The sequence below is a fragment of the Jaculus jaculus genome, chromosome 2 (assembly GCF_020740685.1).
Source record: "Jaculus jaculus isolate mJacJac1 chromosome 2, mJacJac1.mat.Y.cur, whole genome shotgun sequence".
NCBI classification, from domain to species: domain Eukaryota; kingdom Metazoa; phylum Chordata; class Mammalia; order Rodentia; family Dipodidae; genus Jaculus; species Jaculus jaculus.
Window position 1 is genome coordinate 178,765,531 of NC_059103.1, and position 13,223 is coordinate 178,778,753.

General features: G+C 37.6%; 1 protein-coding gene across 1 annotated transcript in view; it reads right to left on the reverse strand.

Moving 5' to 3' along the window:
* Window positions 1-13,223, reverse strand: part of Rspo2 (R-spondin 2) — a 158,445-nt gene that overhangs the window by 69,293 nt on the left and 75,929 nt on the right. The window contains exon 3 of the mRNA XM_004661396.2: window positions 3,454-3,642. Coding sequence (XP_004661453.1) covers window positions 3,454-3,642 — 189 coding nt within the window. The remainder of the gene's footprint in view (window positions 1-3,453; window positions 3,643-13,223) is intronic.

Here is a 13,223-nt window from a genome sequence, read left to right on the forward strand (position 1 = left end):
TACATAGTATCAGAAAAAAAAGAAGGTAACTTGTAGTGCCTGTTAGTATATATAAGGCATGCCTCAAATGGTTACTGAATTCTTTTACCCGAGCACTATTTTGAATTTTACAGACTTCATCCTCTCTGTCCCAGGAAGACAACCTCAGCCCAGACCTCACTGAGCAAGTGCTCCCGGAGAAGTAACGGCTTTACACGTGTACCATGTCTATCAGACACCAATGAGCGAGTGCACTTAGAGCATTTTCCAAGTTACTATTGCCTGAAATGTAACTTTCTATAGTCAAGCAATAATCTCAAAAAAATAAAAAGTATCTATGATCTCAAATTTTGCCTGTGACTATTTCTAACTGAAATCTCCCCCATCATCATATTGGGAAATAAACATCTATATAACACTGGTAAAGACTATATTTTTAAAAAAAGTCAATAGTCTGGAACAACCAAGAACATCCAGTGTCATAGTCTAAGAATGAAGAAATACTTGTCCACTTTACTTCGCAGGAGTTTTGCTCATAATGAAGCACCCTCACTTATTCTAGAATTCTAGATAAGTAATGATTTCCTTTATAGTAGCATCTCCAGCTTTGATCGCCTTCAATCACAAAAAAAATAAAAATAAAATAAAATGGAGCCATAGCAAGTCTATTTTCACATGGAAAAACCTGATTCTAAAACTGACCTCTAGTCACTGCTCACATTTCTTAGTGAACGGGTTTATCATGGTCAAAACGTGTATGCTAACCCTTGCCTGGAGTTCTCTAAAGAAGACTGTCAGTGAAGTATGAGGTAGTTCTGAGATAGGCATGTATACCAGTTTGCCTAGAAGGTACTGTTTATGATCTCATCTAGTTATTAACTGTACCCTTTTCACTCCCAAAGGCCCAGGTTGGTAAAGACATTGTATGGACAGCTTGTTGTTTAAATACAGGCTTTAAGTCGTCCTAAGACCACCTAATGCTCTGTCTTCCCTGCATATGAAAAGTGCACAGAAGAATCAGACTCAGATCCCCCATAGATGGTCTAAAACATTATGAGCAGGAAACTGTTTCAAGATAGATCCCATCCTCCTATAGTCATTCATAGATTAAAAGAGACATTATTAGGTAGCCCAAATCAAGTACCTGAAGGACATAATACATACTTATAAAATTAACTAACATGTTAATACTTTCCAGGAATTATGTTCCTCCAATAATCTAAACAATACATTAAATAAGGGTGTATCCAAACTGCCTCTAAGTCTAAATATTTCTATCTCTGCTACTGCTGAAAACTATTTACCGAGCCAACCTGTCCAGAAACCTTAGGATCAGATTTATCTGTCCCTCTTTATACTGTGCACTGGGTTACAAAGTCCTATTAATTCTATTTTCAAAGCCTCTGGAACTCTTTGTCTACAATTCTTTTATCAGAATAAAACACTGATCTATGTTCAAATAGTCATTTTCTACTTCTTGTCCTCCTCCATTTCATCTCCCTCATGTCTTCTAGAGCTGCCTCAAAATAGCAATCTCTTTACTGCTCTGACAGCAAGTAACAGCCAGACTTCTTACCCTGTCATTCAAGAACCATTCTACTCAACTGTCTTTTACCATCAACTCCAACAATATCTCCTACTAAACACATGCTAGTTAATGATTCCCATCCAAGAATGGCGATGAGCTCTTTGAAGGGCATTTAGAAGTGTTTCAGGACATTTTTGTCCATTGTCATGATTTGAGGACACAAAGGACATTTAATAGGCAAGGACCAAGCACACTAAATATCCATCCTTAGCTAGCAAGTTCTGTGTAAAAGAATCACATTGCCAAAATACCAGCGAGACTTCTTGTTCACCAAGCATATTATTTTTATCTGTATTATGGATTCTTCTTTTTTTTATTTATTTTTATTTATTTGAGAGCAACAGACACAGAGAGAAAGACAGATAGAGGGAGAGAGAGAGAGAATGGGCGCGCCAGGGCTTCCAGCCTCTGCAAACGAACTCCAGACGCGTGTGCCCCCTTGTGCATCTGGCTAACGTGGAACCTGGGGAACCAAGCCTCGAACTGGGGTCCTTAGGCTTCACAGGCAAGCGGTTAACCGCTAAGCCATCTCTCCAGCCCTGGATTCTTCTTTGTATCATTCACTTAGCCACTCCCCAAAAGTCTGCTTTCTTCCAAATTAACAGTGTTCCTAGATAATGCAGTTAAACTGGATTCTTATCTAAAGTTCCTCATGGCTGGATAGGCACATGCACACTATGTTTATGGGATATATATCTATGAGAGTAAATTAGTATCAGCTTGTGCAGCACTCACTGAACTGCTTACCCATTTTTCAATAGTCTCTGTATCATATACTTTTCTTATTGCTAAGACAAAATACCTGACAAAAATCAGTTTAAGGGAGGAAAGATTTATTTCAGCTTACAGCTCCAAGTTATAGTACATCATGGTAGAAGATGTAGCGCAGGAGTTTGAGGCATTCAGTCCACAATGAGGGAGAAGAGAGTGATGAATGCTGGTGTTCAGCCAGCTCTCTCCTTTTTATATAGTCCAGGAACCCCGTCCATGGATATAATGGTGCTGCCAACTGTTAAGGTGAGTCTTCCCATCTCAATTAGTTCAATAAAAATAATCCTTCACAGGCATGCTAAAGGCTAAACTAATCAAGATAATCTCTCACTCATCATACTAGGTCCTGTCAAGTTGAATATCAACATAAACTATCAGTGTTCCCCTTTCTCCATTTCCTCAGCCTTTGGGCTCCTTGAAGAAAAAGATATTCCTTAAGCCTCTACTTTTAAACCTTAAGTTCAACTCTTGACCCAGAGAAGGAGAATCATTATCTAGAAATGATTTGTGGATTAAAATGTGAAAAGTTTTACCTTCGTACTCATATACAGACTGTGATTTCTCAATAGCCTTTTTAATACTTATTGCTTTAGAACTCCAAATAACTTTAAATAAACTAGATAATTTCAGTATAACTTTATAAGTAATAGGGTTTTAAAGAAAACTAACATGTACAAATCTAATTGCAATAAAAACAAAGTAGGTATTATAAAACCAGAGTAAAAGAAAAAAAGAAACCATGGAAATAAAGTTAAGCCACAGGGAATGCTCCTGGTAAGTTGAAATTCTTTTGTGATATTTTTTGCTTGGTTGTTTTTATTTTTTTGTCTATAAACTGTAAATTATCTACCTTTACAAAGTTCTTTCTAACTAGCATGTGTTTTATGTCCTCATGATGAAAAATAGTTATATTAAAAATTATGACTATATAACACACATCCATACAAAATATGAAGTAAAACTTTTTAGTCCTACCTCACTCATTTTTTGAAAGTTTGACTAGACTTTCTATTTCTTCAATTATAAGTGTACTTTTTCTATAAAATACTTCAACTTATCTCATTCCCATAACTGCATATCCAGTGGAATTGGAAGGACAAAGGTCAAATGCTCACTTGCACATCTGTTCATATCTGGGGCTCGGTGTCCATAGTACCCTGAAGGGCAGGAGTGCAGGCACTCTCCATATTGGCGCATCCCTTCTCTTCGAAGAAAGAAGAACAGCTTCTGTTGACATCGGCTGCATCCATTGTCCTTTGAACAAGACAAACAACCCTTGCAAATGGGATTTGATACATAGCTAGCTGGAACAGAAAAAGAGAAACACAAATTTAAATATGAATATTGTCAGACTTTTCAACTATATACCATGGCACAAAGACAAATGACTGCTCTACTTATATAGAAACATAAACAAAATACCCTCCCTTACCTTGCAAAATGATGGGAGGAAGGAAGAGGGGAAGGAAAGGAGGCTAACATATAACCAGACTTAAAAACACAGATGAAATTCACAGACAGAACAGAATCCTGAAACTATGGCTGAGTGGCTAAGCAGATATTGAATCAGACAGAGATGGATCTGAGGGTCGGGATCCTGAATTCAGTCCAAGAAACATCCATGCAAAAAGTTAGCATTTAGCTCCCTTTTTCCAGTAGGAGAGGGAGTTGTTTGTCCATGAAAAGAATTGCAATCTCAAACCATACTACCCAGACTAAAGGGCCCTACAAGGACCCCAAAAACAAAACAGGCTTCTGTCAAAGCACTTGATTACCTGCCTGAGCTAAATGGTAAGACCCTACTGCTGAAGACACCATATGCTGCTGGCATAGAACATGGACAGACCTGGCTGGAATTTGAAAGACAGCTAGCCCATCTAGCGCTGGAAAGCACTACATGAGCTACTGAGGGAAAGTGGCCAACAACTGTCTGAGCAATCAGGGGTCTAGGCTACTCAGAAGCAAACAATCTGATAAGATGTACACACAAGTGCAATAGTGGACACAGCCTTGGTGGGTAAATAATAGCTTTCTGGTTGACTAAGGAATCCATTCAAAGGAAAGGAACCCATATCTGGAACTGGGAACCAGGTAAGAATCCTATGGAGACAAAGATTATGCTCTCCAATGTCAAGCTCCCACTAATCTTGGGCTAAAAGAGGGACTACATTCATCAAATTCTACTTAAATTAACACATCCCATTTAACCTGTGCTGACTTCACTCTCCATTAGAGAATCTGCTTTTCTTTTTCAGACAGTAGAAAGAACTGAGGAGATAACTACCCCTTGCATTTTAGCCAAGCCCCGCTGAAACTAGCAATAGTGCACCTGCCAGGGTGAGCCTAACAATCAGGGCCAGGGTGAAGGAGACAGATTCTAAGGATGCTCAATACCTACCAAAGCAGAGATTCATAGGCTACTAAGAGCCCATCACTGAAGTAGACTTAAAACATAGCCAACATGGTTCAGGAAATTTTGTGGAAGAAGGGGGCAGGAAGACTAATATCCCAGAGGCATTCCTTCCCCCAAATAATAACTGACTACTGCTCCCACAATTCATATCCCACATCCCCATGGGGAAAGCCTGCAACCCCACTGAGGGGGGCCCCAATGGAATGGGGGCAGGGTTAAGGGAAAAGAGGATACTAATACATGATGTATCCATACTAAGTATGTCCATAATTAATCAAATAAAGGAGAGGCCTCAACCTCTGAGTGAGAGTACTCAACCTCTGAGTGAGAGTACAAGGTTGATGAGCACAGAACAGAAGAGGTAAAGGGATCAATGAGACCAAAGAACCTCAATTGGGAAATAAAAAAATCTAGTCATGAAAGATATCTAGATGTAGGAATCAAATACCATTTTACTACGGAGTCACTAAATTGAGAAATTAGCATAAGGAATTATCCATATTCAGGAAAACAAAAGACATAAAGCTCTGGAAATTTTGAGCAATCCTTATTTAGAACAGAAAATTCCATGGAAAAGCTACCTTATAGTCAAATGAACTGATCATAGGAACAAACATTGCCATGAGAGTCACTGCTCAAAAGAAAACTCATACCTAAAGAATCAGAATTAGGGCTGAAGAGATGGCTTAACATTTAAGGCACTGGCCTGCAAAGCCAAAGGACCCAAGTTTGGTTCCTCAGGAACTACTTAAAGTGGCATTCACTCTTTTGCTTGAGCTTCCCCCACCAAACTAAAAATATATTCTTAAAAAATAAATAACTAAAAAGGAATCAGAATTAATAGACCATTCTTAAAAATCCCTTTCAATGAATGTTTATGGTATATCTAAAGAGATAAAGGACTAGAAATCATATAGAAACAATGAATAGTGTGCAAATTAGAACAACATGAAAATTCTAAAACTTAAAATAACAATGAACAAGTTCAGTGGTTACTAAGAACTATGTAATGAGGAAACACATTTAAGGTACTTAGCATATAAGGAAAATTGTTAAAGTACCCAGACATGATCAGTGAATTCTATAGGAAGAAACAAGGTCATGAGCAGCCCATGTTATTCACTGTCAGGGCTGATTAGATTCCAGCAGTAAAGAAAAACTCTCAGCTGAGTGTGGTGGCTCACGCCTTTAATCCCAGCACTCGGGAGGCAGAGGTAGGTGGATTGCTGTGAGTTTGAGGCCACCCTGAGAGTACATAGTGAATTCCAGGTCAGCCTGAGCTAGAGCGAGACCCTACCTCAGGAAAAAAAAAAACAAAAAACAAAAAACAAAAAACTGATGTTAGACACATCTGGCCTGAATGCTCTCTTTCTTTTCCCAACTTTAATAGTTTGGCTTGCTAAAAGTGTTTTTCCTCCACTAGCTCCAATGATAATATTACCTCCTATATTCTGTTGCTAAACCAATTTTCCTGCTTTTATTATTCTTATAGTATTCCTATTGCATTTTAAACTGACTAGATAATTGGGATTTATTTTTTGTAAAACACTTTCACATAGTTTCTTTACATAAATTACCATCGAAAAAGGTTTTATTCTATTGTTCTTGGTGTTCAAAGCAAGTTGTGAGTTTCAAAAATGTTTATATAGCTAAGCTTCTTTGTGTAAGAAAGTGAAAATGTTAGGTGAAGATAGAGTGCAGAAATCTGAGGAAAAGGAATAAAAATGAAATAATTAGAAACTATGATGGAGAAAGAAGGAAATATGGCTGGGGAAAATCTAACTTATTTTCAGAGTTATTCACAAGCATTACCCTCCTAGAGGTCCTGTATATAGTGCATACTCAAAGCACAATGGTTGATTCTTAAAAGAACAACTGGGAGATGAGAGCAAGGAGAGAAATTACTGGCTAGAGCTATACCCAAAGCCATGCTACACAGTCCTCTGCAGATGTGGGAGGAGCTTGCTACCTGCTACTCTTATACATAATTACCAATTTCACAACTCCATGTAAGGTTATCCAAATCCCAAGCTTAGCTTTGAAGTGAGGGGTAAACTTGGAAGGTTTATGCACATAGCAGAATAACGAAAAGAGAAATTTCTCTGTCCCATATCATCACCAGCTGAAGGGAAACTATATTTAACTTTTAGTTCAAAGGTTAAACCAGGAGCACTCCATCACCATAAATCACACTCCATAGTGAGTGGTACAGAGAAAGAGAATTATAGAACCAAGGGAATCAGTACAAATTAAAGGGTTTTTTGTTTTGTTTTGTTTTCATGTATCAGAAGTCAACTTTCATCTTGACCACAAGGATTTTAGTTAACAGATTGTGCCCTACATTTATTTTTAAAAAGGTATTCTTAAAATCATTAAAGGCATTGCTTTATTTACATGAACCTTGACAGACTTAAACAATGAAAATGAATTAGAGAATACTTACTCTAGTCCATATCTTAGATATCTTTATAACCCTACCCATTTGGCATTCTCTTAAAGCCACAGTGATGTGAACCACACCCAACCTAAGTGCTCTCTCAAAACGTCTTTCAATCTTCTGTCCTTTAAAACACTGCTCAAGGGGGAAGGACAGGGAACAAGTAATTTTTCTTTTTTTCAATTTGAAGGCTCTTGCTTCAGCTCTCAAATAGACTTTAGTTTAATTGCCTTACCTTCAGTCTCAATTATTCTTGCCATTTCCCTGCATTGTTAATCAATACCTTAAGAGCAATTCAATCAGACCATCTCCACCTATGACATGATAACTACGCCAACCTCTAGAACTCAACACAGTTAAAACAGACATTTGACCATGACTGTTTTATCAGGATTTTAGTAAGTCAAATGCTTTGCCCATTGCTGTGAGATTTAATTGAAGTGTGCAGGTGAATAAACAGATGTTAATTCTCAACTTTGATGAGGATGTTTATTTGCTCTTTGTCTGTAACCTTCAACTTCTCCAACCCTGAATCTTGCTGAGATTCAGAGCCTCATCCTTCCAAACAAAACACATTTCTAAATCTAGACCCACCCAAGATTCTAAGGATGAAACTCATCTCAGGAAATAAGACTCTTAGAAAAGGTGACAGGCAGAAATTCTACATAAACTCACATGTATCTCTTTATGCAATATTGTTTACAAAACAAGCAAAACCTAGAGGCAGAAACAAGAAAACGATACCTATAACTCTAACAACTGTATTAAGAGAAGAAACAGCATAATTAGAAATTATTCTTAATTCTATCTATCTAATTTGCATTCCTGTTAAATTGTATGTTATTTGGCCTTTATATGAATCTGATGTTTTAAGTCTGATCCTTTGTTAAACAAATCCAGCTATTCACATTTTTGTCTCAGAGTATTTTATGTAGGTGCTAAATGGCCATCTGGTACCAATATACTCCTGACATTTTCTAAAAGCATTACTCTATTTCTGAAATTAGCACTTCCCAAACAAGAAGAGAACTAAATTTCTTCTAGGTGAGAGCACCCATTCCTGGAAAAGGTACAGATTTCTGAAGATATTGCTATTCAATAAGGGGCTTTTTTGGCAGTTTAACCTCACTCTGTATTTGCTGATCAAATAATATTACAAGTTTCATAGATTTTTAAAGAAAAGAGTTAACCTAGCCTAATTAATCAAATTCATCACAAAATTGATAATATGAGTGTCTAGACCAAGTTCAAGGCATCTATTAAAAAAAAATAGGTAAGCCAGGCATGGTGCTGCATGTCTTTAATCCCTGCATTTGGGAGGCAGAGGTAGAAAGATTATCATGAGTTCGAGGCCACCCTGAGATTACAAAGTGAATTCCAGATCAGCCTGGGCAAAAGTGAGACTCTACCTTGAAAAACAAAATAATAATAAAATAATAATAAATAATAATAAATAATAACAACTCTCATGGATCCCCATACAAATTAAGTTGGGCCACATCTGCACTACTCATGCTTGGCAACACTGGGAATTTCGTGACTATAAATACCACAACATGTAAGCTCAAGGTAGTAATCAGTCACAAATTATATACAAAACTTGATCAAAATAAAAATTTTCTACCCCCAAATTTATGTAAATATACAAAAATATGTAATGTGATTAATAATGTGAAAACAACAAATTATAATGCTAGATATATACCAACATCATCAAACTCTAGATAAAACATGTTAACATTTAAAATGTTACTAACAGGTGGTCCTGGTGGCACACGCCTTTAATCCCAGCATTTGGGAGGCAGAGGTAGAAGGATCACAAAGGGTTTGAGGCCACCCTGAGATTACAAAGGTCAGCCTGAGCTAGAGCGAGATCCCACCTTGAAAAAACAAAACAAAGAAATGTTACTAAAGGGCTGAAAGAATGGTTTAGGTGTTAAGGTGTTTGCCTGCAAAACCAAAGGACCCAGGTTCAATTCCCCAGGACCCACATAAACCAGATGCATAAGGTAGCACATGTATCTGGAGTTCATTTGCAGTGGCTAGAGGCCCTGGCATGCTCATTCATTCATTCATTCTCTCCCTCCCTCCCTCTCTCTCTCTCTCTCAAATAAATAAAAATAAATAATATGTTACTAAAGCTTAGCTATAAATTTCTAAATGTCCATTAAAGCATTAGAAGGAAAAATTAACAAATTTAACACAGAAAAATTTGAACATAATAATCAATGCTATAAAGATTATACCTTAATATATCTGAAGATGCCAAGATTTTAGAGCCCCAAGAATTAAATCTTTTTTGTTGTTGTTCTTATTGTTTGAGAGGTAGGGTCTTGCTCTAGCCCAAGCTGACCTAGAATTCACTATGCAGTCTCAGGGTGGTCTTGAATTCATTGCAATCCTCCTACCTCTGCCTCCAGAGTGCTGGGTAAATCCTATTTTGTCAAAATTTCTTCTATTCTTTAGCCATGAGTCCTTTAATAAATAATAGTACGTTTAATAACTTTATTTGTATATTTGAGAGTTAGAGGGAGAGAAAGCAAGTGGATGGGTGCACCATAGCTTCTTGCCACTATAAACAAATTCCAAACACATGCACCACTTTGTGAATATGGCTTTATGTGGGTACTGGGCAAATGCTCCCTGGGCCACCAGACTTAGCAAGCAAGTACCTTCCCTTTAATTGTTGAGCCATCTCCCCAGCTCAAGAACAGCATTTTTAAACATAAGGCTTATAGAATTTTAACTTCACAAATTTTATTAAGTGGTTACTTAGAAATGCTATTATTTGATCACTAATTCTATTTTATTCACCTAAATGATGTGAATTGGTAATAAAATGGACTATATGCTTATCTCCACAAGTATTCTAGGAAAGTCAGTATTTCTCAAATGTGTAAACTCCTGAAATATGTAATTCGTTTCTAGAAATTATATTCTTTTTTCTTTGTTTATAGTTTGGGCTCTAACATCTTGGCACATGGTCTCACTATGTGGCCTATGCGGAACTCAAACTCATGATCCTCCTGATGCCTCTTTCTAAGATGTGAGATTAAAGGTGTGAGCTACCACAGCAAGTTTAGAGAGCCATATCTTAATTACATCAGGATTTAAAGTTATGATAAGATCATTTTGCTTTTCCTACCAAAAAGCACGTCACTATAGGAAAATTCAAAACTACAATAATCTAGATTTTGAAATATGAAGGGAATTAAGAGTCACCTATTGGGCTGGAGAGATGGCTTAGCATTTAAGGCATTTGCCTGCAAAGCCTAAGGACCTGTGTTTGACTGTCCAGATCCCACATAAGCCAGATGCATAAAGGTGAGGCAAGCACAAGGTTGCACATTCCCACTAGGTGGTGCACATGTCTGGAGTTTGATAACAGTAGCTGAAAGCCCTGAAATACCAATTCTGTCATTCTCTCTGTCTCTCTCTCTCTCACTCTCTCTTGCCCCACCCTCACACTCTCACATTAAAAAAAAAAAAAAAAACCAGCCTGTGGGCTGGCCTAAAAAGAATCATAAATCTATTTAGATACACAAAGTGTTAATATCTTGCAAAAAATAAATTACGCTAATTATGAGCCCCTAATTACTCTGCAGTCCTACCACTACTTGAGCCATAAGTCTCAGATTGTCACTTCAAAAGTACGTTTGCAATCATGATTAACTATGACCATACCGTGGTGCATTGCAATAGACTGTTTATACACAGGTAAGGGAAACAGCAAAACTTTATGAAGTATGCATCACAAATTCTCCCATATGAGTTAAGTAAGATGCCCCAGAGAAGCTCAGAACACTCAGTCTCTGCAGGTCTAGGAAAGACAAGGAATCAAGATATGGCTGCAGAAGAAATGTGGATAGGGTATCACAGGACTGTTTGAGGGCACATCTGACCTGTCCAGAGCATTCTAAACACATCCCCTTGCTGATTTAACACACTACAGACATCATGACCATTCAAGACAATCTGCCAGACCAGAGGAGATCGAAAGGTTTCATCAAAACAGTCGGTGCAGTCATCAGAACTAAAATACCTTTGCTTCAACACATTTTACCCTGAGACAAAGCAATGTTTCTTCAAGGTATTTCACCACAACTAAGAAAACATGGGCTGCGTATATAATGGTTGAAACCACAGAGATGCCAAGGCATCTTTGATGCAAGGCACTTTTGTCTTCTGCATCCATCAAATACTGATGCTCAGGGCTTGGGGATGCTGAAGCAAGCACTTTGGCCAGATCCGTGTACTGACCTACCAAGGCCACCCAGTCCTATTCTAGCCACATGGAGAACAAGAATGAAATGAGTAAGCCAAATTTTAAAACTCTCCAGAAATCAGCCTAGGTGGCCATGGGTGGCTGGATAAACTGGGGCCTATACACACAATGCAATTTTCTACAGCCATAAAGAAGAATGAAATTACATCATTTTCTTAAAAATTTGATATGACTGGATCATTATATTAAATACATCAGTCAGATTCAGAAAGAAAAATATTGCATATTTGCTCTCATGTGTGCATCCCAGAGTTATTTATAGGTGCATAAAGCCATTGATGTGTGTGCACATGTAGTGGGGGGAGAGAAAGTAGCGAGGGAAAGTGGTTTTAAAGGAAAACAACAGGGAGGGGAAAGTATGTTGAATACACATGGTATTAAAAGAGGATGATACATGAAACATTGTGCACAATGAATATAGGTCTATAAAACAATGAAAACCTCCAGAAACCTATTTTTTCAACAGTTGTGAATACAGACAAATTCAAATAAAAAGACAAGACACACACCGGGCGTGGTGGTGCATGCTGCTAATCCCAGTACTTGGAAGGCAGATGTAGGAGGATCACAGTGAGTTCGAGGCCACCCTGAGACTACACAGTGAATTCCAGGTCAACCTGAGCTAGAGTGAGACACTACCTACCTAGGAATACAAAACAAAACAAAAAAGACAAGACATAGAAAAATGGCCATCCACAGACCTCCCCAAAAGAAATTTAATCTGTGAGCCCTCAAGTCAGTACCTACAATTCCCCAAGATAAATCATTTCCTACAATTAACACCACAGGAAGCCAAGCCTCAGTAAATAGTGTTCCTTGTCTCTGTCACAAAGTCACTGATGCAAAATCATATGGAATTTCCCTACACTCGGCAAAATGGGTAACGAAATGTGCATCATGAACAGAACACACGTGTCCCTGAGTAAGTAATTAAAGCATGAAGAACCATGTCACTAGCATCATAAACTCTTCAGCTATCAGCACCCATAAAATTAGTAATTGATGAGACTGGAAAAAAATGTGGAATGGTTTGGTTTTGCTTATTTTTTTTTCCCCAAAGAAAATGTTTGGGAAATAATCATTGCTTTCAAAACAAGGGTATAATCATATCCTATGTTATATAAAATAAGCCACCTGTTTGAATACACAACAGGAAAGAATTGACTCCATGTAACTGTTCTAATGCCAAAAGAAAAGCTTAAAGTTAGAATGCATGCAACCCCATAAGCCAGCGCTAGCAATTGCTGTGTAGTACAAATTACTCATATTTAAACTTGGCTTAAGCTCTCACAACATTCTTCACAGATCCCTGGAAATGTTGACACACTATTGGTGCTAATGGTGACCCCAACATAAGCAGATCTAAATATATACATTTATGAAGATTATGAAACCACCACTTTTACATGGTTTGATGTTTATGCAAGGAGATAATCCATAGAGAAACAAACTGTTCACAGACCCAGATTTTTATTCCATAAAGTACTTAAGCACTTCTTATACTAAGGCTATTTAAAAAACATTTTTGCATACTTCCTAAGCATTGTACCATATGTGTCATGCTGTCTGACCCATATAAGTGCCTGTAGGAAAATCTTCCCTTCTTCCTATCCCATGATTAGATTATTTTAAATGGGTGGGGGAAGAGGGCGTCATGGAGTCAATTCAAGTTGTCTCCCCATTCCATATGTTATGCAACTCGCCCTCTCATGCCACGTGCTTCCTGTAAGACAAAGTATTTGTTACATTC